General features: G+C 43.1%; 1 protein-coding gene across 1 annotated transcript in view; it reads right to left on the bottom strand.

The window, feature by feature from the left end:
- Window positions 1-18296, bottom strand: part of LOC126285315 (transient receptor potential channel pyrexia-like) — a 252608-nt gene extending 234312 nt beyond the window's left edge. Inside the window, exon 1 of the mRNA XM_049984615.1 lies at window positions 17956-18296. Within this exon, the coding sequence (XP_049840572.1) occupies window positions 17956-18013 (58 nt within the window). The 5' untranslated portion in view covers window positions 18014-18296. The remainder of the gene's footprint in view (window positions 1-17955) is intronic.
- Window positions 18297-23310: the final 5014 nt, after the last annotated feature.

Here is a 23310-nt window from a genome sequence, read left to right as displayed (position 1 = left end):
CTAACCATAAAAAACACCCCAATACCGTAACAGCAGCTCCTCCGTCCGTTACTGTAGGCACTGCATAGGATGGCTGATAACGTTTTCTAGGCATCTGAAACCCAAACCCTTCCATCAGATGGCTATAGGGCACAGCGTGATTCATCACTCCAAATCACTTGTTTTCAGTCAACCACTGTATAGTTGTGTCATACTTTACGTCTCCTAATTCCTTTGACTACATCAATTTGTCGCTTATGAAGAATTCCTCGATCATCGTACTCTGTTCTTTTTGACACCCTAAGCAGTCATTGTGATAGGTGGACTGTTGTTAGCACTTTGGAACTGCCATGTTATTGTCTGCTCTTATTTCAAGTGTTTTTATGTTATTTTTTTATAACCATTCTCCACAATGCTCGGTTGTCACTGTGCGTCCGTGCATGAGGTCTACCTCCTCTCAGTTTAGCGGTGGTTGTCCCTTCGATTTCCCCTTCACGATCACATCCCCAACAGTCTACTTGAGCAGCTTTAGAAGGGTTGAAAGATCACAGATGGGTTTGTTACACGGCTGACATCGAATGACTAGTCTGCATACCAAGCCATTGAGCTCACCTGTCTGATCCATTCTGCTGTTACTGTTTACTTATTTTAAACTGATGGGTCCGCCTCTAGTGGCATCTAGTGGTCATCTGCACATTACACAGATGTGTCCGGATGCTTTTGATCAGACAGTGCAAAAAAAAAGAAAGAAAAGAAAAGGTAGTGCGGCATTGTTGGCCGGGAGGCCCCTTCCGGGGAAGTTCGGCTGACGGGTTCCAAGTCTTATTTCAAGCGACGCCACATTGGGCGTCTTGCGGGGCAAGTGATGATGAGGACAGGATGCTGAGGTCAAGACAGCATTCAGTCCACGGGTGGATAACATCTCCAACCCTGCCGGCACTCGAAACCGGGCCGGCTGCATCCTAGGCGAACACATTACAGGCGGACAGTGCAGATATCACTTAATATGTACACTGTATTAACTTCTTTTTCTGATCGTCTGATGACGGGCTACACTAAGTACTTGCTCAGTATTCATTTTTCTTTAACCGACAGCACTGTATGCGAAAGCTTTTCCTGACACACTGATTTCAGAATTCAGGTACAAATATTTCCTAAAGTTTACAAAGCATTGCTCTATTTTTTTACTTGCAATAGTCCATACTTATGTAGTAGACCTAAGCTTTATTGCAGAATCAACTATATGATCGTAAAATGCGTTTTAGACAGGTACGTGCCGAGTAAAACTGTGAGGGACGGGAAAAACCCACCGTGGTTCAACAACAAAGTTAGTTAACTACTGCGAAAGCAAAGAGAGCTTCACTGCAAGTTTAGACGCAGACAAAACCTCTCAGATAAACAGAAGCTAAACTATGTCAAAGTTAACGTAAGGAGGGCTATGCGTGAAGCGTTCAGTGAATTCGAAAGTAAAATTCTACGTACCGACTTGACAGAAAATCCTAGGAAGTTCTGGTCTTACGCTAAATCAGTAAGTGGCTCGAAACAGCATATCCAGACACTCCGGGGTGATGATGGCATTGAAACAGAGGATGACACGTGTAAAGCTGAAATACTTAACACCTTTTTCCAAAGTTGTTTCACAGAGGAAGACTGCACTACAGTTCCTACTCTAAATCCTCGCACAAACGAAACAATGGCTGACATCGAAATAAGTACCCAAGGAATAGAAAAGCAACTGGAATCACTCAACAGAGGAAAGTGCACTGGACCTAACGGAATACCAATTCGATTCTACACAGAGTATGCGAAAGAACTTGCCCCCCTTCTAACAGCCGTGTACCGCAAGTCTCTAGAGGAACGGAAGATTCCAAATGATTGGAAAAGAGCACAGGTAGTCCCAGTCTTCAAGAAGGATCGTCGAGAAGATGCGCAAAACTATAGACCTATATCTCTGACGTCGATCTGTTGTAGAATTTTAGAACATGTTTTTTGCTCGAGGATCATGTCGTTTTTGGAAATCCAGAATCTTCTCTGTAGGAATCAACATGGGTTCCGGAAACAGCGATCGTGTGAGACCCAACTCGCTTTATTTGTTCATGCCGGCCGCGGTGGACTCGCGGTTCTAGGCGCGCAGTCCGGAACCGTGCGACTGCTACGGTCGCAGGTTCGAATCCTGTCTCGGGCATGGATGTGTGTGATGTCGTTAGGTTAGTTAGGTTTAAGTAGTTCTAAGTTCTAGGGGACTGATGACTACAGCAGTTGAGTCCCATAGAGCTCAGAGCCATTTGAACCATTTGTTCATGAGACCCAGAAAATATTAGATACAGGCTCCCAGGTAGATGCTATTTTCCTTGACTTCCGGAAGGCGTTCGATACAGTTCCACACTGTCGCCTGATAAACAAAGGAAGAGCCTACGGAATATCAGACCAGCTGTGTGGCTGGATTGAAGAATTTTTAGCAAACAGAACACAGCATGTTGTTATCAATGGAGAGACGTCTACAGACGTTAAAGTAACCTCTGGCGTGCCACAGGGGAGTGTTATGGGACCACTGCTTTTCACAATATATATAAATGACCTAGTAGATAGTGTCGAAAGTTCCATGCGGCTTTTCGAGGATGATGCTGTAGTATACAGAGAAGTTGCAGCATTAGAAAATTGTAGCGAAATGCAGGAAGATCTGCAGCGGATAGGCACTTGGTGCAGGGAATAGCATGTGACCCTTAACATAGACAAATGTAATGTATTGCGAATACATAGAAAGAAGGATCCTTTATTGTATGAGTACATGATAGCGGAACAAACACAGGTAGCAGTTACTTCTGTAAAATATCTGGGAGTATGCGTGCGGAACGATTTGAAGTGGAATAATCATATAAAATTAATTGTTGGTAAGGCGGGTACCAGGTTGAGATTCATTGGGAGAGTCCTTTTAAAATGTAGTCCATCAACAAAGGAGGTGGCTTACAAAACATTCGTTCGACCTATACTTGAGTATTGCTCATCAGTGTGGGATCTGTACCAGATCGGGTTGACGGAGGAGGTAGAGAAGATCCAAAGAAGAGACGCGCGTTTCGTCACAGGGTTATTTGGTAACCATGATAGCGTTACGGAGATGTTTAGCAAACTCAGGTGGCAGACTCTGCAAGAGAGGCGCTCTGCATCGCGGTGTAGCTTGCTCGCCAGGTTTCGAGAGGGTGCGTACCCTAAGAAGATTCAAAAATATTCAAAATACTTATAATTTGTTTAGAAAGTGCACTGCATTACCGGATATCAACAAAAAATCTGTAAAGCATATACACTCCTGGAAATGGAAAAAAGAACACATTGACACCGGTGTGTCAGACCCACCATACTTGCTCCGGACACTGCGAGAGGGCTGTACAAGCAATGATCACACGCACGGCACAGCGGACACACCAGGAACCGCGGTGTTGGCCGTCGAATGGCGCTAGCTGCGCAGTATTTGTGCACCGCCGCCGTCAGTGTCAGCCAGTTTGCTGTGGCATACGGAGCTCCATCGCAGTCTTTAACACTGGTAGCATGCCGCGACAGCGTGGACGTGAACCGTATGTGCAGTTGACGGACTTTGAGCGAGGGCGTATAGTGGGCATGCGGGAGGCCGGGTGGACGTACCGCCGAATTGCTCAACACGTGGGGCGTGAGGTCTCCACAGTACATCGATGTTGTCGCCAGTGGTCGCCGGAAGGTGCACGTGCCCGTCGACCTGGGACCGGACCGCAGCGACGCACGGATGCACGCCAAGACCGTAGGATCCTACGCAGTGCCGTAGGGGACCGCACCGCCACTTCCCAGCAAATTACGGACACTGTTGCTCCTGGGGTATCGGCGAGGACCATTCGCAACCGTCTCCATGAAGCTGGGATACACTCCCGCACACCGTTAGGCCGTCTTCCGCTCACGCCCCAACATCGTGCAGCCCGCCTCCAGTGGTGTCGCGACAGGCGTGAATGGAGGGACGAATGGAGACGTGTCGTCTTCAGCGATGAGAGTCGCTTCTGCCTTGGTGCCAATGATGGTCGTATGCGTGTTTGGCGCCGTGCAGGTGTGCGCCACAATCAGGACTGCATACGACCGAGGCACACAGGGCCAACACCCGGCATCATAGTGTGGGGAGCGATCTCCTACACTGGCTGTACACCTCTGGTGATCGTCGAGGGGACACTGAATCGTTCTACCATTCCTAGACCGGCAAGGGAACTTGCTGTTCCAACAGGACAATGCACGTCCGCATGTATCCCGTGCCACCCAACGTGCTCTAGAAGGTGTAAGTCAACTACCCTGGCCAGCAAGATCTCCGGATCTGTCCCCCATTGAGCATGTTTGGGACTGGATGAAGCGTCGTCTCACGCGGTCTGCACGTCCAGCACGAACGCTGGTCCAACTGAGGCGCCAGGTGGAAGTGGCATGGCAAGCCGTTCCACAGGACTACATCCAGCATCTCTACGATCGTCTCCATGGGAGAATAGCAGCCTGCATTGCTGCGAAAGGTGGATATACACTGTACTAGTGCCGACATTGTGCATGCTCTGTTGCCTGTGTCTATGTGCCTGTGGTTCTGTCAGTGTGATCATGTGATGTATCTGACCCCAGGAATGTGTCAATAAAGTTTCCCCTTCCTGGGACAGTGAATTCACGGTGTTCTTATTTCATTTTCCAGGAGTGTACATTTTAAACAGTGCCTGAAAGTAATAGGTGTTGATTTTTACATAATATTGAGCGGTAAAAGTACCCTGTATCCTTAAGCTATCATCTGAGAGGACCAGGAATTTACTGGAAATCTTACTGACTGGTACGTAGATGGTAGTTTAGAGCCAGGTCTATCATTATGTTTGAACACAAAATGTTCTAAAATTTGGCATCTTGTCTCTTTCTCGCAACCTGAACACCGAGGTACGTAAGTCTTCAACGAAAAACAGGTGTTCAGAAATTAAATACTGGTGATAATGGCCTCGAAAACTAACTTTTGGACAATAAAAAGGGAAAATTTGCCACAGTGATTCATATTTGCATTTGCAACGGTAAAATCGTTATGCAGAAAATAAACGCTATTACATTTGCACAAAGGGAATATATGAATATTTCAGGCAAAATATATATCTCACTGAGTTAAGCGAATCGAGCGGTGGGTAGGAAAGGTCAACGAACAGTCGTGTTTTGTTAGAATGACAACCTCGCCGTGTTGCTTCGTCTGTGTACAGTATTTTGCATGTTTCGTTTTCAATACGCTTCCATCAAAAAAGAAAAAAAACTGAGTGTTGAATCCCAGATTTTCCAATGAAAGCTGGAAGGTTTGGTTGCGGGTCGCTCCTTTTATTCGGTGCGGGAGCTCCTTAGCAAAGAGTATTGCACTGTAACATATTATTCATTGAATGTACTACTGTAAAGCCTTTGTCAACGTTTGATTTTTTTTTATTTTAAATCCCTTTTATTGTCTTTAAACGATAACATGGCAATATCTAAAGGTGAAACTAAGTTAATGTCATTCCATGAGAAGAAGCATTTAAGGGCAAAAATAATAACTGACTATAAACCGCTGAAATAAAATACTGTTAAATATCTGGGATGTGACTTCTCATACATTATATCCATCGAGAATTAAAGTTTCAAAAATTGCAACAATTGCTGAGACCATAAATCAGGCAAAGTTAGGAAAGAGGCAGCACTAAAATTTTATAACTTGATAACAGTACCTAATCTATGGTTCAGAGACTTGGACACTTGCCGACAGTCAACGCAGAATAACTGACGTAGCAGGGTTGAAACTCTTAAGGCCACTAGCTGGCTACAAACTCATAGATCAGAAAAAAAATAGCGTAATTAGAAATAAACTGGGCATCAAAACCATACTTCAGTCATACAGAAGCAAATGGCATGAGCACATTCAGAGGGTGTCAGATGAACGAATACCTAAATTAGTAGACAAATACATTTCACGGAAAAAGAACATTTGGAGTTTGTAAGGAGTGTGTCAGAATTCTCCAGTACATTGAAAACAATGTAGGCAACTGAAAGCTATCCTTTGCATTGTGTAAGATTTGAAATAAATAAGCACTCAGATATCGATAATAACAATCTGAGGGCGAAACAGGGGTGCGCGATTCTAAACATTGTTGTGAGAGAAGTAACAATCTGAGGGCGGAACATGGGAGCGCGATTCTAAGTAGTGTCGGTCGAGAGCACGGAGACAGAAGACGTGTCACGCTGCTCTCACGTCGGTGACGGCAGATCTTACCAAACTCAAGGCCTGATTTCATTTATATAGGCAGGAGAGGTTTAGATGGATTAACTACGCTTGAAGATGAAATTCAAGGTAAAAGCGTAATTGCAGGGGTAGGCTCGTGATTGTTAGAGTTTGCAATAGTCCCATGTTTTGCTTGTCAGAAGCCTCCTTGCCCTCCAAATAAATATGCTGTGGTTATTAAACGTTAATGTAACTTTGAAAATGAAATAATTTGTTAATCTTGCACTCAGCCATTGTTGATACTTATGTCTTTATCAGGTGTTTCGCTATTATTAATACTTGTCAAACTTATTGTTCATGATGATTTTTGGTTTAAATAGACATAATTTATGAACCCCCTTCTCACGAGTAATTTAGTAGTTAACGGGATCCAAGCGAACTCCTTTTTATTAAATTCATTCTTAGTAACATTAAGCTTTAGCCGCTACTACTCCATGCTGCTGCGAATTTCTGTAAACCACACGGAAAAAGCAGTCATCCAAAGAGGTGAGTGCAAAACTTAGGACCAAGACGGAGACACTGACACACCACAACATGTCACGTCCTCTAATTCTGTAAATTCTGTGTCACTTATAAATTCTTATTCAAAAGTGCAGTCAGATAGATTCACTGTTACAGGTTCATTTGTTCCTGTAGTTTTTCAGTCATATAGCTTATCAAAATGTTAGTTTTAAGTTTTTCATGCAACGATCTGTTGAGGGCTTAAATGACAGAGAAACTAATACCCATACAATACGCACACAGTGTTAGATTTCGATCACTGATAGCTCATGTTGCTTACCGAGTCCATTTTCACAGAACAACACCGCCTTTATTTGTTATAGGAACATCACATATTTGTTCTGCAAGGAAATAGAAATATCTGATGCAGTCTACTTGAAATTGGAACAGGCAAGGACGCCTAAACCAAAACCGCATAAGATGATGATGCAAGTTTCTTATCAACTTCCTGCGAACTGTACAATAACTCTTTCCATAAGTTACAGGAAGAGAGTTTCACATGTGTGCCACGGATTTTGATCAAGTTTTCAAAGATCGTTGTGTATTAAAGATGCAGACAGAATGTTTCGGCCTTTTGGTAGACACATCCTATTTTTGAAAAACATCCAGGTCAAAGTTGATGATAGAAAACCACATTTTCAATGCTCTACATCGAAAGACCCTCTAAAAAGGAACTTTTCTGTTCATTTTACATGGATCCAACAATAATGTCCCAATTTTTTGTGTTTGTGTTTTCATGCTGCAGCTTTGGCACCAATCATTCGATGTGTCCAATAGAGCAAGGTCGGCGGTCAAGCGGTCAAAGCATTAGATTGCCAAACTACTGGTCAGTGTTCGACTCATGATCGTGGCCTATTTTGCCATTAGATATTTTTTTCGGTGTGTCTGATGATATTTTGATAACGGGAATACCTTTCTTTCCTTTTTTGAAGTAAGACGTCGGGAGGTGTGATTAATAATCAGATAAGTATATAGAATTTACTGACAGTTATTTTCATCGTCATACTTGACATGCTAGAGAGGATTTTCGTAGATGATGATGCTCATCCGACTTCCACCGTGAATGTGGTACCACCTTTGTCAGCAGTGTGATGTTTACTTTTTCCTACAAGTAATGAGTTTCGTCGCACGACTTCAGAATCCTGCGACATCACATGAGGGCAGAGGAATATAATATATCGGAAGTCATGCGTCGGTCTATAGCTAATTTTCCACACCAGTGAATGACATATGTTTTCGACAAACAATTCACCGGAAAACAGGTCAATGCGGCGAAATTTCATTCGTGTGCGAGAAATGTTTATGTTTCACCTGTTTTTGTGAAAATTTTCACCTCTCTGACTTCAAGATTGCTCACGAATAGACCGTCAGTTAGGATTATGCAATAATGTTCTTAAGGTGTATTTATGTACGTTGTATCACAAAGTAAATTGTTGGCGGTACATTATAATACACACTTATTTGATTATTAATTACATTTCTCGATTATTCAAGTCAAAAAAGACAAAGAAAAGTATTCCGATTATCAGAATATTACCAGATTCACCGAAAAAATATCGAAAGAAAAAAATGGCACAACCAACTATCGAACACAAACCAGATGTTTGGTAGTCTAATATTTTGACCTCTCGACCGTCTATCTCGCTCCTCTAGATACCTTGAAAGACCCATAGCCAAGCTACTACAAGAAAACACAAAAACATTAATAACTCGAGCGTTATTGACTTTGGACCCCATACTATAAGATAAAAAATGTTTGTTTTTAGATGATCTTTCGATGTATAACATTGAAAATACGATTTTCCGTCATCAGCTTTAACCACTTTCCTCAAAAACTGGGGATTGTCTAGCAAAAAGCAGAAATATGAGTGCCTTGAAACTTCTTGACAGATTAAAAGTGTGTGCCGCATCGAAACTCTAACTCGTGACCTTTCCCTTGCCAGCCATTGTAGCCGATCGGTTCTAGGCGCTTCAGTCTGGAACCGCGCCACCGCCACGATCGCAGGTTCGAATCCTGCCTCGGGCATGGATGTGTGTGATGTCCTTAGGTTAGTTAGGTTTAAGAAGTTCTAAGCTCAAGGGGACTGATGACCTCAGATGTTAAACTCCCATAGTGCTCAGAGGCATTTGAACCTTTCCCTTTCGCGGGCAAATTCTCTACCAACTGAGGTACCCAAGCACTACTCACGACACCGCCTTCCCTCTCTACCCTCCCACGCAGCTGTACTTCCGCTAGTACCTCGTCTGCTACCTTCAAAACTTCACAGAAGCTCTCCTGCGAACCTTGAAGAACTAACACTCTTGGAAGAAAGGATATTGCGCAGACATGTCTCTGCAATATCCTTTCTTCCAAGAGTGTAGTTCTTCAAAGTTCGCAGGAGAGCTTCTGTTTAGTCTGGAATGTAGGAGACGAGGTAGTGGTGGAAGTAAGACTGCGAGAAAGGGTCATCAGTCGTGCTTGGGTGACTCAGTCGGTAAGAGGGTTGGTTGCCCTCAGTAATAAAAAAAAAGCTGAGTTAAAGTATCAATGGTGAACTTCAACAAGTGTCATAGGACGTCCGCCCCGAACAAATACAACGATCAATTACGAGCAAAATGAGATTAACAAAAATAAATGCTGGTAGAGCATTTTCCCCCAAAAGACAAAGGTCCCGAGTTCGAATATCGGTCCGGCACACAGTTTTAATCTGCCAGGAAGTTTCACACCAGCGCACACTCCGCTGCAGAGTGAAAAATTCATTCTGGATGTCTATAATTATTTTCAATACAGAATGTCTTGCAGAATTTGATCATAACGGTGACCACATGTCAGACTATCACCTTGTAAGTAACTTTGACTCACACACTGCAGTACAAGTCTGTGAATTAAAAATTTGAGACGAATTATAAACAGTTCCAATTTTACCCGCCCGTATAAAGGAGCGCGTTGACGCGTCGCTTCCGGATGTCTAGCCTGTCTCGGATCGCATCCTTGCTGGTGAACCAGCCAGCCTGGATGTGGGTTTTGGGCGATTTTCCACATCCATGTGGGTCAATAACGGGCTGGTACTCACTTCCCGCCTCTGATACAAATCATCTAGAAAACGTTCTCACTTTTGAACATGAGATTTATTGTTCACTCTAGATGCAGACAGACAGGATGCACGAATTCTGTGTTTGGTGGGGGGCGATGGAGGCGGGGGGGGGGGGGGGGGGTTGGCGTCAGGAAGGACATCCGGGCACCATCTGTCTACTGTTGTCAAAATCCGTATAAAAAGCCCACTCTGTAGAGACACGAGAAACGGCGAAGAAAAAGAAAGACGAAGACAAATAAATAGGCGCAAATAGAACTGTTTAATTTTTCAAAACTAGAAAGGTGGAAGAGTTATGCTCCCACACCCCTTCGACAACAAGGCCATTGGACAAGTAACAGAGGCGTCGATATTACAGGGTAGAAATAAAATCTGCCTGTTTCAAACGAATGAACCCAGCAATTGCTTCGGTCAGTTTAGGGAACCACGGAAAAGTTAAAACGGTTCAAATGGCTCTGAGCACTATGGAACTCAACTGCTGTGGTCATCAGTCCTCTAGAACTTAGAACTACTTAAACCTAACTAACCTAAGGACATCACACACATCCATGCCCGAGGCAGGATTCGAACCTGCGACCGTAGCAGTCGCACGGTTCCGAACTGCGCGCCTAGAACCGCGAGACCACGGAAAAGTTAAAGAAAGATGGTGGGATGCAGGGGTGAACCATGTTCATCACGGAGGGGAGTCCAATGTACTAAACACTGCGGCAACTCGATCAATACTTAATAAACAATTAATAATAATTTTTTATTAATGTTACTGAGAAATAATGAATACAGCAACACGAAGTTTTAGGCCAGTAATAGATTATACCGTAAGACGATAGGACTCAAAAATCGTTGTGAAAGTTGTGACATTTCTAAAAATTGCTGAAATCCAAAATATACTTTCCGTTTACACAGAGGAAAGGCTCCAACATAAATTTAAAGAACACCTCCAAAATGAGAATGTACAACATAACTTCATTCGGAATGGAAATGTATACAAAACATAAAATTTTCTAAACCTCTTCGCTGATGATCAGGTATTTCTAACTGGACGAAAGCTGAAGGCGGACATGAAGAAGCGGTGCAGACAATTAACACACAAAACTAAATATTTAGCATTGACAGATTAAAATGTAGAAGAACTAGGCACTGAACTGGCTAAAACCACGGCATGTGATCCTTTCAAATATTTCGGAGCATTGTTCTCATCCAATTGCAGAAACACAGTTAATAAAAGTAACAAGAGAGGCTAGGGGAAATATCAGTTCTACTCTTTGAATAGCTGTGTAGCAAATATAATATTACAAACCATATATAGCTCCATCGTCAAGGTCAGTTCTACTCTTTAAATACCAGTGTAGCAAATATAACATTACAAACCATATATAACTCCATCGTCGAGAGAATTTCTACATATGGCACATAGCTGAGGGAGTTAAATAGGAGGCAGAGAGAGATAGAGGCTATTGACAATGGAAACAGAAATGGACTTGAGGAGAAGAAGCTGTGGCATTTCGAGGATGTAATCATAAGGCGAATATTACAATATGGCAGATTATATTAGCCGGAAAGACAACAAGGAAGCCAGCTGAAACAAAATAGCTATTGTGGCTCTGCCAGCTAAAAATGACGGATGGCGACAAGTAGCCAAATTGAATTAAGAACTGGCTACACAAAACAGAAGGGAAAGAGAACACCAATCTAGAACATAGAAGGAAGTTAGTTCTTTTTGCTGATGATACAAGTATAATAATCACACCCAAGAAGCAAGAATCAGCTGAGGAAATTGCAAATAATGTCTTTCAGAAAATTTTAAGAGGCTCTCTGCAAATGGACTCTAAATTTTGAGAAAACTCAGTTTATATAATTCTGTACAGTAAATGGTATAACACCATTGACAAATACAGACTACGAACGAAAGTCAGTTCCTAAGGTAGAATACTCAAAATTTCTGTATGTGTACAATGATGAGAAATTGAATTGGAAGAAACACATCGATGATCTGCTGAAAAGGTTAGGTTCACCTACTTACGTTATTAGGATTATTGCAAATTTTTGTGATAACCACACCAGGAAATTAGACTACTGTGGCTATTTTCATTCACTGCTTTCATATGGCATCATATTTTGGGGCAAATCGTCTAAAGTATTCATTGCACAAAAGCGTGTAATCATTATAATAGTTGGAGCCCACCCAAGATCACCTTGCAGATATTTACTAAAAGAACTCGGGATATTCACAGTAACTTCGCAATGCATATATTCATTTATGAAATTTGTCATTAATAACCCATCCCAATTCAAAGATTGCAGCCAAGTGCATAGGTACAACACTAGAAGAGATGATGATATTCACTATTCCGAAGTAAATCTCACTTTGGCACAGAAAGGGGTGAATTCTGCTGCCACAAAAATCTTTGGGCATTTGCGAAATAATATTAAAAGTCTGACAGATAGTCAACCAACATTTAAAAACAAATTAAAAGAGTTTATGAATGACAACTCCTTCTACTCAATAGATGAATTCTTAGATATGAAGTAGTAACTGTTAAAAAATAATTAACTAATTATTTTGTTTAAAGAAAACTTATGTTAAAGTGACACGTTCCACATCATTACGAAATGTCGTATTCATTATCTATGGAACAAGGATTAATGTATGTATTTATGTATGTATGTATATCTATGAAGCAATGGCTTCTAGAGGCTTATTGGAAGAGGACTGTATGAAATGAAAAGGGAGAGACTTGACAGCCGCATATAATACTCATGATGCTGTGATATTGTGATCAAAATAAGATACTTTCAGGCAAATAATTTCCGCTCATCAGGTATATAAGACACACAACTTCAAGTAATATAGATCTACGGCCTTTAAGGTGGCTCATATATGACACTTTCTTAAACTTGTTACAATTTTTATAGACTATCGCTCAGTTTGCTTCGATTCCATGTGAAAATTAACTGTGTGAAATTTGAACTCAGTAAGGTAACGAGAAACATTGACCTTGGACGTTCAGAATTGTAAAACGCAGATTAAAGTGTGCCTTTAATTAGCAGTTCATAGCGATTTTGAATTTCTGCCTTTCTTAGCAGTTAGCACCAATGTTGGTCACGCGATACAGAACGCAGCACCACGCCTAGACTGGGAGTGGCTGTGTGCGACAGTGGAGAGCGAGTCGTTGGTGCTGACGAGGGGGCCGTACGGACTTGCCCCCACCAATCTGATTCATGTTGACAGGGTGTGTAAAGCATGATTAGGACACCAACTTACATAAGAGGAAGGCAAAACTCTCAAACATTTTCGAGAAAATCGAGTTTGATAGTTTTAGGCATACATATATATACCATTGTGTGGTCGCTTCTCAGGCACCTCTAAAGTGTATCAATGCACTAAGAACCGTTCAAACTTAGGCGCAAGGTAAAATGACTAACTGATGAAAATAACGAACTTCGGAATTAATAGACATCACTACTCGCAAAATTTATGGAATGTACTTCTACGAGGGGCCTTCAGTAAGCAACGAAACTTATTTTTCAGCCAATTTCGGTTGAAAAAATTCGGAGTTTTCTATGGGACATCGTGGAATATTCCCGCTTCAGCATATATCATGAAGTTCCGATAGGTGGCGGCGTTATGCGTAGCCTTCAAAATGGCGTCTGTGACGGAGGTGCGTTCCAAGCACTCTAGTATAGTATTGTTATGACACGTGTGCTACTGCTGCGATACTTTTTTGATACTACGCTCAGGGCTAATAATTAATTACTTTGGGTCTTCCTCGTCATTCTTTTATAGCCAATATAATTGTTTATGGTATATTGTTTGGTGTTTTCCTCATTGTAAAGTTAAAGGCAGTTTCACTATTTGCTATGTTATGCTAGATACTGCATCGTGCCGTAAACAAATGTACTTATTTCAGTTTTGTAAAAATAAAAATAAGTGCACTGTGTATTGAATGATGCAGTTCCTAACCTTTATTAAAACTGCTCAAAATATAATCTCATTTTTGCATGACAACTTCATTCATCCCCTAATAAAGCCGAGTTATTTATTTTCGCTCCTGAACTGAAAGCATTTCCAGTTCACAGATGACATTGTACGAGTGACTTGAATGGTCAGAGAAAGCAAGTTCCTTTTTACGACCAAATCCAGACAACGTGGTCTTTCACTTTTGTGGCCGAGTAGCATTCGTAGAAGATATAATGAATTCTTCAGTTCGTTTACGTTCGAAAATTTCTATGTTTGGGAATTACTCGCATCAAATAAATGGAACAAACTGCAATCATTCACACAATTGTTAAGCCTATTCTTTTTCAATTTTTGCATGTTTATAAACCTGTGAAACAAAAGTGCTATATTAGCTCTGCGGGAAATTACGATTTATGGGGTAAAAAAGACGATTTTCGTCACGCCAATCGAGAAGCTGCATACCAAAATTAGATTTTTATCCACAATGGAAGAAATTTAAGTTGAATCTTTCGGACTGAAAGTTCATAAACTTTCGATTACTGTAGTCGGCGATGAAACGTCAGGGAATAGTTTCCTACATCGACCGCGCAGTCTTAACTGAAGTAAACATGGACCGTGAGAGCCTGCATTGAAAGAAAGCATCCATAAAAAGAAAACAGCACACACTTCCACTACCTTGACTGAGAAAGCGCCCATCATAAGACGTTCGAATTCATTTAGCTCTGACATAATAACCTCAAAACTGCACGACTGAGGCTTGCAACATATTGAGGAAATAGTGCAGGTGCCGTTTGTGGTCAACAGCGCAACCGGCAGGTTTGGCTAGCATTTGCACTTATTCTCAAGGACAAATTTCTCTCTTTGTTTTCATATTTTTGTTCACCCCCCTCCTGTAGGGTTAACTGATCCGCCCGTCGCACTCTCATAACTTAACAAACTACTGTGTAGCAGCCGATGAAAGAGCTATGGGTCTCCGAAACAAGTTGTCCAATATAAGAATGTCATTCACAGCTGAATCAGAGTTTCAGTCTCATCAATATGATCCTCAGTTGTGGTTGTTCTTCAAATGAGACTTGGATACTAAAAGTTGTAGAGATGCTCCGTATTATAATGTATACGTTATTTGTCGATAATATGGCATTATCGCACACCTTACTGTACGGAAATCCAAGCCGACGGAATCTACCTGTTTACTTGCATCTAGTGTTTGCAAGACTTTATGTACACTTCTGGCCATTAAAATTACTACACCACGAAGGTGACGTGCTACAGACGCGAAATTTAACCGACAGGAAGATGATGCTGTGATATGCAAATGATTAGCTTTTCAGAGCATTCACACACAGTTGGCGCCGGTGGCGACACCTACAACGTGCTGACGATTTCTCATACACAAACAGCAGCTGGCCGCCGTTGCCTGGTGAAACGTTGTTGTGAAACCTCGTGTAAGGAGGAGAAATGTGTACCATCACGTTTCCGACTTTGATAAAGGTCGGATTGTAGCCTATCGCGATTTCGGTTTATCGTATCGCGACATTGCTGCTCGTGTTGGTTGAGATCCAATGACTGTTAGCAGAATATGGAATCGGTGGGTTCAGGAGGGTAATACGGAACGCCGTGCTGGATCCCAACGGCCTCCAATCACTAGCAGTCGAGATGACAGGCATCTTATCCGCATGGCTGTAACGGATCGTGCAGCCACGTCTCAATCCCTGAGTCAACAGATGGGGATGTTTGCAAGACGACAACCATCTGCACGAACAGTTCGACGACGTTTGTAGCAGCATGGACTATCAGCTCGGAGACCATGGCTGCGGTTACCCTTGACGCTGCATCACAGACCGGAGCGCCTGCGATGGTATACTCAACGACGAACCTGGGTGCACGAATGGTGAAACGTCATTTTTTTCGGATGAATCCAGGTTCTGTTTACAGCATCATGATGATCGCATCCGTGTTTGGCGACATCGCGGTGAACGCACATTGGAAGCGTGTATTCGTTATCGCCATACTGGCGTATCACCCGACGTGATGGTATGGGGTGCCATTGGTTGCACGTCTCGGTCACCTCTTGTTCGCATTGGCGGCACTTTGAACAGTGGACGTTACATTTCAGATGTGTTACGACCCGTGGCTCTACCCTTCATTCGATCCCTGCGAAACCTTACATTTCAGCAGCATAACTCACGGCCGCATGTTGCAGGTCCTGTACGGGCCTTTCTGGATACAGAAAATGTTCGACTGCTGCCCTGGCCAGCACATTCTGCAGATCTTTCACCAATTGAAAACATCTGGTCACTGGTGGGCGAGCAACTGGCTCGTCACAATACTCCAGTCACTACTCTTGATGAACCGTGGTATCGTGTTGAAGCTGCATGGGCAGCTGTACCTGTACACGCCATACAAGCTCTGTTTGACTCAATGCCCAGGCGTATCAAGGCCGTTATTACGGCCAAAGGTGGTTGTTCTGGGTACTGATTTCTCATGATCTATGCACCCAAATTGCGTGAAAATGTAATCACATGTCAGTTGTAGTATAATATATTTGTCCAATGAACACCCATTTATCATCTGCATTTCTTCTTGTTGTAGCAGTTTTAATGGCCAGTAGTGTACATACTGCGAAAGGCACCTTATGGTGCGTAGCGGAAGGGACCCTGTATTACTATCAGTCATTTCCTTCCTTATTCCACTCGCAAATAGAGCGAGCGAAAAATGACTGCCTATATCCCTGTGCACGATCTTAGTGCTCCTTACGCAAAATGTATATTGGTGTTTGTAGAATCGTTTTGCAGCCAACTTCAAATGCCGGTTCTCTAAATTTTTTCAGTAGTGTTTCTCAAAATTAATGTCGCCTTCCCTCCAAGGATTCCCATACGAGTTCCCGAAGCATCTGGTAATACTCGCGAGTTATTCGCAAACCTAGCAGCTCGCCTCTGCATTGCTTCGAAGTCTTCCTTTCATCCGACCTGGTGCGGATCCCAGACACTCTAGCAGTACTCAAGAATAGGTCGCTCTAGCGTCCTATATGAGGTGTCCTTTAGAGAAGAACCTCACTTTTCTAAAAATCTCCCTATAAACCGAATTCGACCATTAGCCTTCCCTACCGCAGTCCTCACATTCGTTCCACTTCATATCATCACTAATGCTGTATCGGAACATTAAGGGTTGGTTTTTTTCTAAGCTGGCCTCTTTCCCTCTACAGTTATTCAACTTCGACACCATCCCATACACCACAGCATCATCAGCAAACAACTACAGACTGCAGAACCTGTCCGCTGATCATTTATCTATGTACAAAATAACAGCCGTCCTTTCACATTTTTCTGAGGCACTCCTGACGATACCCTTATTTCTCATGAACACTCACCGCCAGGAGAACATACTGGGTTTTTAAACTTAAATTTATCCATATTATATGGATGATGTTTGAGGACTGCGACTGTCCTGTAAGATTTTTATGATATCGTATATACTGCAACAATCCCTTGTTACTAATATTTTACAAGCACAACGCGTTTCGGCGGCATGCTGCCATCATCAGGTGCATTTACAGTCGCTTTTACATTGCAGATAAAATAAAGTGAGGTTAGTTTTCTTTGCTTTGCTGTGTTTGTGTCACTGAGGTAATGTGTCGAAAAAGACGACTGTTCAGGAAGATATATTTGTTATCGTGTGTGTATTACATAATAGGCGTGATCAGCTCATTTTCTTAATGCTTATCACTTAATGTACAGACCATAACCTATTTATCTTCCTGAATATACGTCTTTTTCGACATTTACCCTCATTGGCAGACACAGCAAAGGAAATAAACCTCACTTCATTTTAACTACACTGTAAAAGTAACTGTAAATGCACCTGATGATGGCAGCATGCTGACGAAACGCGTCGTGCCAACAAAACACTAGTAACAGTGACTGTTGCAGTGTATATTAATTCATAAGCATACTGGTTTCTATTGCTTAAGAAGTAATAGAATACAGCAAGCTTTGTCCCTCACGAGTGTTGTTTTTTTTCCTGAATACGTGTTGTTTCAGTGGCGCCAAGCACAAAGCAAGTCCAGCTTGTTTCCCTACAGCAGTTTTGCTATTGCTGTTACTTATATAGGACGGAACTCACGTGAGCCTCGCAGATTAGCTGCAAACGGGCTACACATATACGACTCCAGGTGAGCTTACCTTGTCTGAACTGGGGCAGAGACCGAAAGACCGCCACATCGTTAGTAATGCTGTTCATGGCTGTAGAGTAGAATGTCCACCCTGGCGTGCGCTGTCATCCACGTAACCCTGTATCCACTCGCGAGTACTGACGACGATTTTCACTCCTCGCACGAGAAGCGCGCGTGTTCAGTCCGGCCGCACACCTTGCTGAATCCGGAACCGAGACCCCGTGGCGCCGTCTACACCTTGTCGCAATGCGGCCGGCCGGCGGATGAAAACAATGCTTTGGCAGATAAGCAGTTCCTTGCGCTCGACCGCAAGCGACTGCAGCCGCTCCGCTTTCGAGTACAGCCGGAACTGAGCGCGATATGTCGACCAGGATGTGGTTGATATCGCACACAGCGCGACGCCGTACATTTCTCTGGTCCAGCAGCATTATTAGGAACACGCGGCCCCAATATGGCGATTCGTGAAATGATAAACCGTGTTGTGACCCCACCAGGCAGATTAATTAAGTGTTGACAATGGGACAGTCTCCATGGGACAGTCTCGAAATTTTCTGCTACTGCTGGTAATACTTCACACCCAATATATCAACACGGGTTAATAAGTGTCTAGTTACATTAACAAGCTATAATGCAGACTTTCAAGGCTGGTCCTTACTTCAGTTACAACTTCCGGGCCGAGAGCCCGTGGCTGAAGTATTAAACTATTCACTGACGTTTAGTCAATTTCTGTGGGTTCAAAAAATGTTCAAATGTGTGTGAAACCTTATGGGACTTAACTGTGCGGTCTTCAGTCCCTAAGCTTACACACTACTTAACCTAAACTTTCCTAAGGACAAACATACACACCCATGACCGAGGGAGGAGTCGAACCTCGAACCTCCTCCGGGACCAGCCGCACAGTCCATGACTGCAGCGCCTCAGTCCGCTCGGCTAATCCTTCTGTGGAAGAATTCATGCTTACATCACATACAATAGAAGTTTTGCATCACCTCGGTTCCCGAAGAGAGTTCCGGAACCTGTACAGAATATTGCAATATAGATCAACATAAACATCATTTCTGCCCTTTTTTATTGCTCAAGAAAACCACACATTGCATGTTGTACCACCATACAGCGAGACATTCAGAGGTCGTGGCCCAGCTGTACAAATGGTTCTGAGCACTATGCGACTTAACTTCTGAGGTCATCAGTCGCCTAGAACTTAGAAGTAATTAAATCTAACTAACCTAAGGACATCACACACATCCATGCCCGAGGCAGCGTTCGAACCTGCGACCGTAGCGGTCGCCCGGTTCCAGACTGTAGCGCCTAGAACCGCACGGCCACTCCGCCCGGCCCAGCTGTACACACCGGTATCTCTAATACCCAATAGCACGTCCTCTTGCATTGATGCATACCTGTATTCATCGTGGCATACTATCCACAAGTTCATCAAGGCACTGTGGGTCCAGATTGTCCCACTCCCCAAGGGCAATCCGGCATAGATCCCTCAGAGTGGTTGGTGGGTCACTTCCTCCATAAACAGCCCTTTTCAGTGTATCCCAGGCATGTACGATAGGGTTCATGTCTGGGGAATATGCTGGCCACTCTAGTCGAGCGATGTCGTTATCCTGAAGGAAGTCATTCACAAGATGTGCACGATGAGAGCGCGAATTGTCGTCCATGAAGACGAATGCCTCGCCAATATGCTGCCGATATGGTTGCACTATCGGTCTGAGGATGGCATTCACATATCATACAGCCGTTGCGGCGCCTTCCATGACCACCAGCGGCGTACGTCGGACCCACATAATGCCACTCCAAAACAGCAGAGAAACCTCCACCTTGGTACACTCGCTGTACAGTTTGTCTGAGGCGTTCAGCCTGACCGGGTTGCCTCCAAACACGTCTCCGACGATTATCAGATTGAAGGCATTGCGACCCTCATCGGTGAAGAGGGCGTGATGCCAATCCTGAGCGGTTCACCTGGCATGATGTTAGGCCCATCTGTACCGCGCTGCATGGTATCGTGGTTGCAAAGCTGGACCTCGCCATGGACGTCGGGAGTGAAATTACGCATCACGGAGCCCATGGTTGCACGAAAAGCAGTTATTCAACATGGTGGCGTTGTTGTCGGGGTTCCTCCGAGCCATAATCCGTAGGTAGCGGTCATCCACTACAGTAGTAACCCTCGGGCGGCCTGAGCAAGGAATGTCATCGACAGTTCCTGTCTCTCTGTAACTCCTTCATGTCCGAACAACATCACTTTGGTTCACTCTGAGACGCCTGGACAGCCCTTCCTTGCACAAAGTAACAATGCGGACGCTATCGAACCGCGATATTGACCGTCTATGCATGGTTGAACCACAGACAACACGAGCCGTGCACCTCCTTCCTGGTGGAATGACTAGAACTGATCGGCTGTCGGACCCTCTCCGTCTAATAGGCGCTGCTCACGCATGGTTGTGTACACCTATGGGTGGGTTTAGTGACATCTCTGAACAGTCAAAGGGACTGTGTCAGTGATATAATTTCCACAGTCAACGCCAATCTTCAGGAGTTCTGAGAACCGGGGTGATGCTAAACATTTTTGATGTGTGTATATCTGCCCGGTGATGTCGACCTTGATCAAGAATTCGGCTAACATTCGGCATCTCAACACGAATGGTAGTGGCCTCTTTACAGCTTCATTGAGTCTAAAATTCTGGGCCTACTTGAGCATTCGAAGCAGCTACCGACTCTGAAGATATCCCCCGCCTCTCTGTAACATTTGCCTGCCTGTTCCAGTTCCGATCAATATAAACACCTAAGAATTTCGAATGTTCCGTTTCATTTAACCGTTTGCCCTCAAGCATTGTTTCTAATGTCGTAGTCTGCCCTTGTTCTGTACTGAACTGCATGTAATGTGTTTTATCTAAATTTAATGACGGTATACTCCCAGTGAACTGGTTACTAATTTGCAAGAATCTATTATTTACACTTTCAAATACCTAAATTACACCATTAGAATTAATTATACACTGATGTGACGCAAGTCATGAGATACCTCCTAATATCGTGTCGGATCTCCTTTTGTCCGGCGTAGAGCAATAACTCGATGTGGCATGGACTCAATAAATCTTTGGAAGTCCTCTGCGGAAATACTGAGCCATGTTGCCTCTACAGCTGTCAGTAAGTGGGAAAGTGTTCCCGGTGAAGTATATTGTAAACGAATTGACCTCTTGATTATGTCTATAAATGATGGAAGGCATTCATGTCTATCTGGATGGCCAAATCATTCGATCGAATTGTCCAGAATGTTCTTCAAACAAACCGCAAACAACTGCGGCCCGGTGAGACAGTGCTTTGTCATCCATAAAAATTCTATCGTTGTTTGGGAACATGAAGTCCATTTCCACTCAATGATCGATTCAGGAACATGAAGTCCATTTCCACTCAATGATCGGACCAGAGAACCCAGTCTGATCCATGTTAACACAGCCCACACCATTACGGAACCACCACCAGCTAGCACACTGCCCTGTTGGCAACTTAAGTCGTGGCATCGGGGAGGGGGTCTGCGCCACACTCAAATCCTAACATGAGCTCTTACCAACTGAAATCGGGACTCATCTGATCAGGCTATGGTCCTCTCAGTTGTCTAGGCACCAACCAATATGGTAACTAGCCAATGAGAGACGCCGAAGGCGATGTCGTGCTGTTAGCCACGGCACTCATGCTGCCATAGCCTACTAACGCGAACTTTCACAGTACTGTCTCGACGAATACATTCGTCGTACGTCTCACATTGATTTCCGTGGTTATTTCAAGCTCTGTTGCTTGCCTGTTAGCAAGGACAACTATAAGCAAACTTTGCTGCTCGCGGTCGTTAAGTGAAGGCTGGTGCCGTCTACGTTGTCCGATGTGAGAGGTAATGCTTGAAATGTGGTATTCTCGGCTCATTCTTGTCACTGTGGATCTCGAGATACTGAGTTCCCTAACGATTTCCGAAGTGTAATGTCACATGAGTCTAGCTCTAGCTACTATTTCACTTTACTTCCCGTCGTGCGACCATAAACACGTCGGGAACATTTTCACAGAAGTACAAATGACAGCTCCGCCGATGTGCTGCCATTTTATACCCTGTACACGTGATACTAGGGCGCCATACGTATTTGTGTGTGTCGTTATCCCATGACTTTTGTCACCTCGGAACAAAACAGGACTGTTTCTAATAATTTGCATCTCTTTGATATCAGTCATATTTATTTATTTCGTATTTATTTCAGCACACTGCAATGCGTTTCTAGCTTCTTTTGTTCATCATCAGGCGTTTATGTGTACATGCGTTATTTAAAGAGAAATTCTCTCACTCTAAATTAACCTAGAATTGTTCTGACAATGCAGTGGCTTTTGGGACATTTTGGGGACAGGGAGGGCAGTGGATGGTCAAAAATTTATGTTCAGTTTTGTCCTAGGCTTGTGTGGAACTCTGCCTCATTGTTTTAATTGATACCACAGCAATTTTGACTTCCAAAAGCTTCATCTGCATCGTTAGTGCACAGGCGGAGCTGTTGTTGAATATTACAGTATTGCACTTGATAAAACACTGTTTTTGGCGTACTTTCACTGCACAGACCTTTCTCCATACCTTAAATACAATATGGCGGTCTTTCAGCGTGTCGATCAGTATCGAATATGGTTTCTTTCCAGCGATGTTCCGATCTTGACAGTCTGGTAATCATTTGTTTCATACTAGGAGATCTTGGATCTGTTGCGTTAGTACTGGTTTAAGTTTCTTGAAGAGTTTCGTGTTTTTTATTTCTGTTAGAAATCTGGTGTTTTTATTACGAGTGTAAATTTCATGGCTTTAATGATTCTCAGACTTTTACTTCTTCTTTACCCTTTCTGGTTCTTATATATATGATGGAAGATCATTTATACATAACAAGAACGACAGTGGATCCATTATCGAATCTTGTGACGATTACAGCCATTTTGAAGATGGTGTTTCATTGTGTAAGTCCCTGAGTTTCGTAACAGAACGTTTCGCATTCTTTATTTAGGATAAAAATCAGTTGCCAACAGAGTATCTGACACGACTATGTTTAAGCTTACCTAGAAAAATATTATTAACTGCACAATTAAATGCCTTTGATAAGTCACAGAAAATTACAGTTGGCAATATTTTGTCATTTAAATCCTGTATGTTCCGGTGTGTGAATTGAAAGATGGAGTTTTCTGTGGACTGAAATTCAAATTAAAACTAAGTATTTGTTTCGAGAGGGTTGTGCTACGGTTCTTACACACGTTATTTTTCTGTTACCTTCGAGAAGAAGGTATTAGTGAGATCGGTATTTATAATTGTCTCACTGTCTTCCTGGTAAAGAGGTCTGAAAATAATTTG

This window comes from Schistocerca gregaria, chromosome 8 (genome assembly GCF_023897955.1).
Source record: "Schistocerca gregaria isolate iqSchGreg1 chromosome 8, iqSchGreg1.2, whole genome shotgun sequence".
Taxonomy (NCBI): Eukaryota; Metazoa; Arthropoda; class Insecta; order Orthoptera; family Acrididae; genus Schistocerca; species Schistocerca gregaria.
The sequence above is the reverse complement of the archived record's forward strand: the minus strand, read 5'-3'. Positions and strand labels throughout refer to the sequence as shown.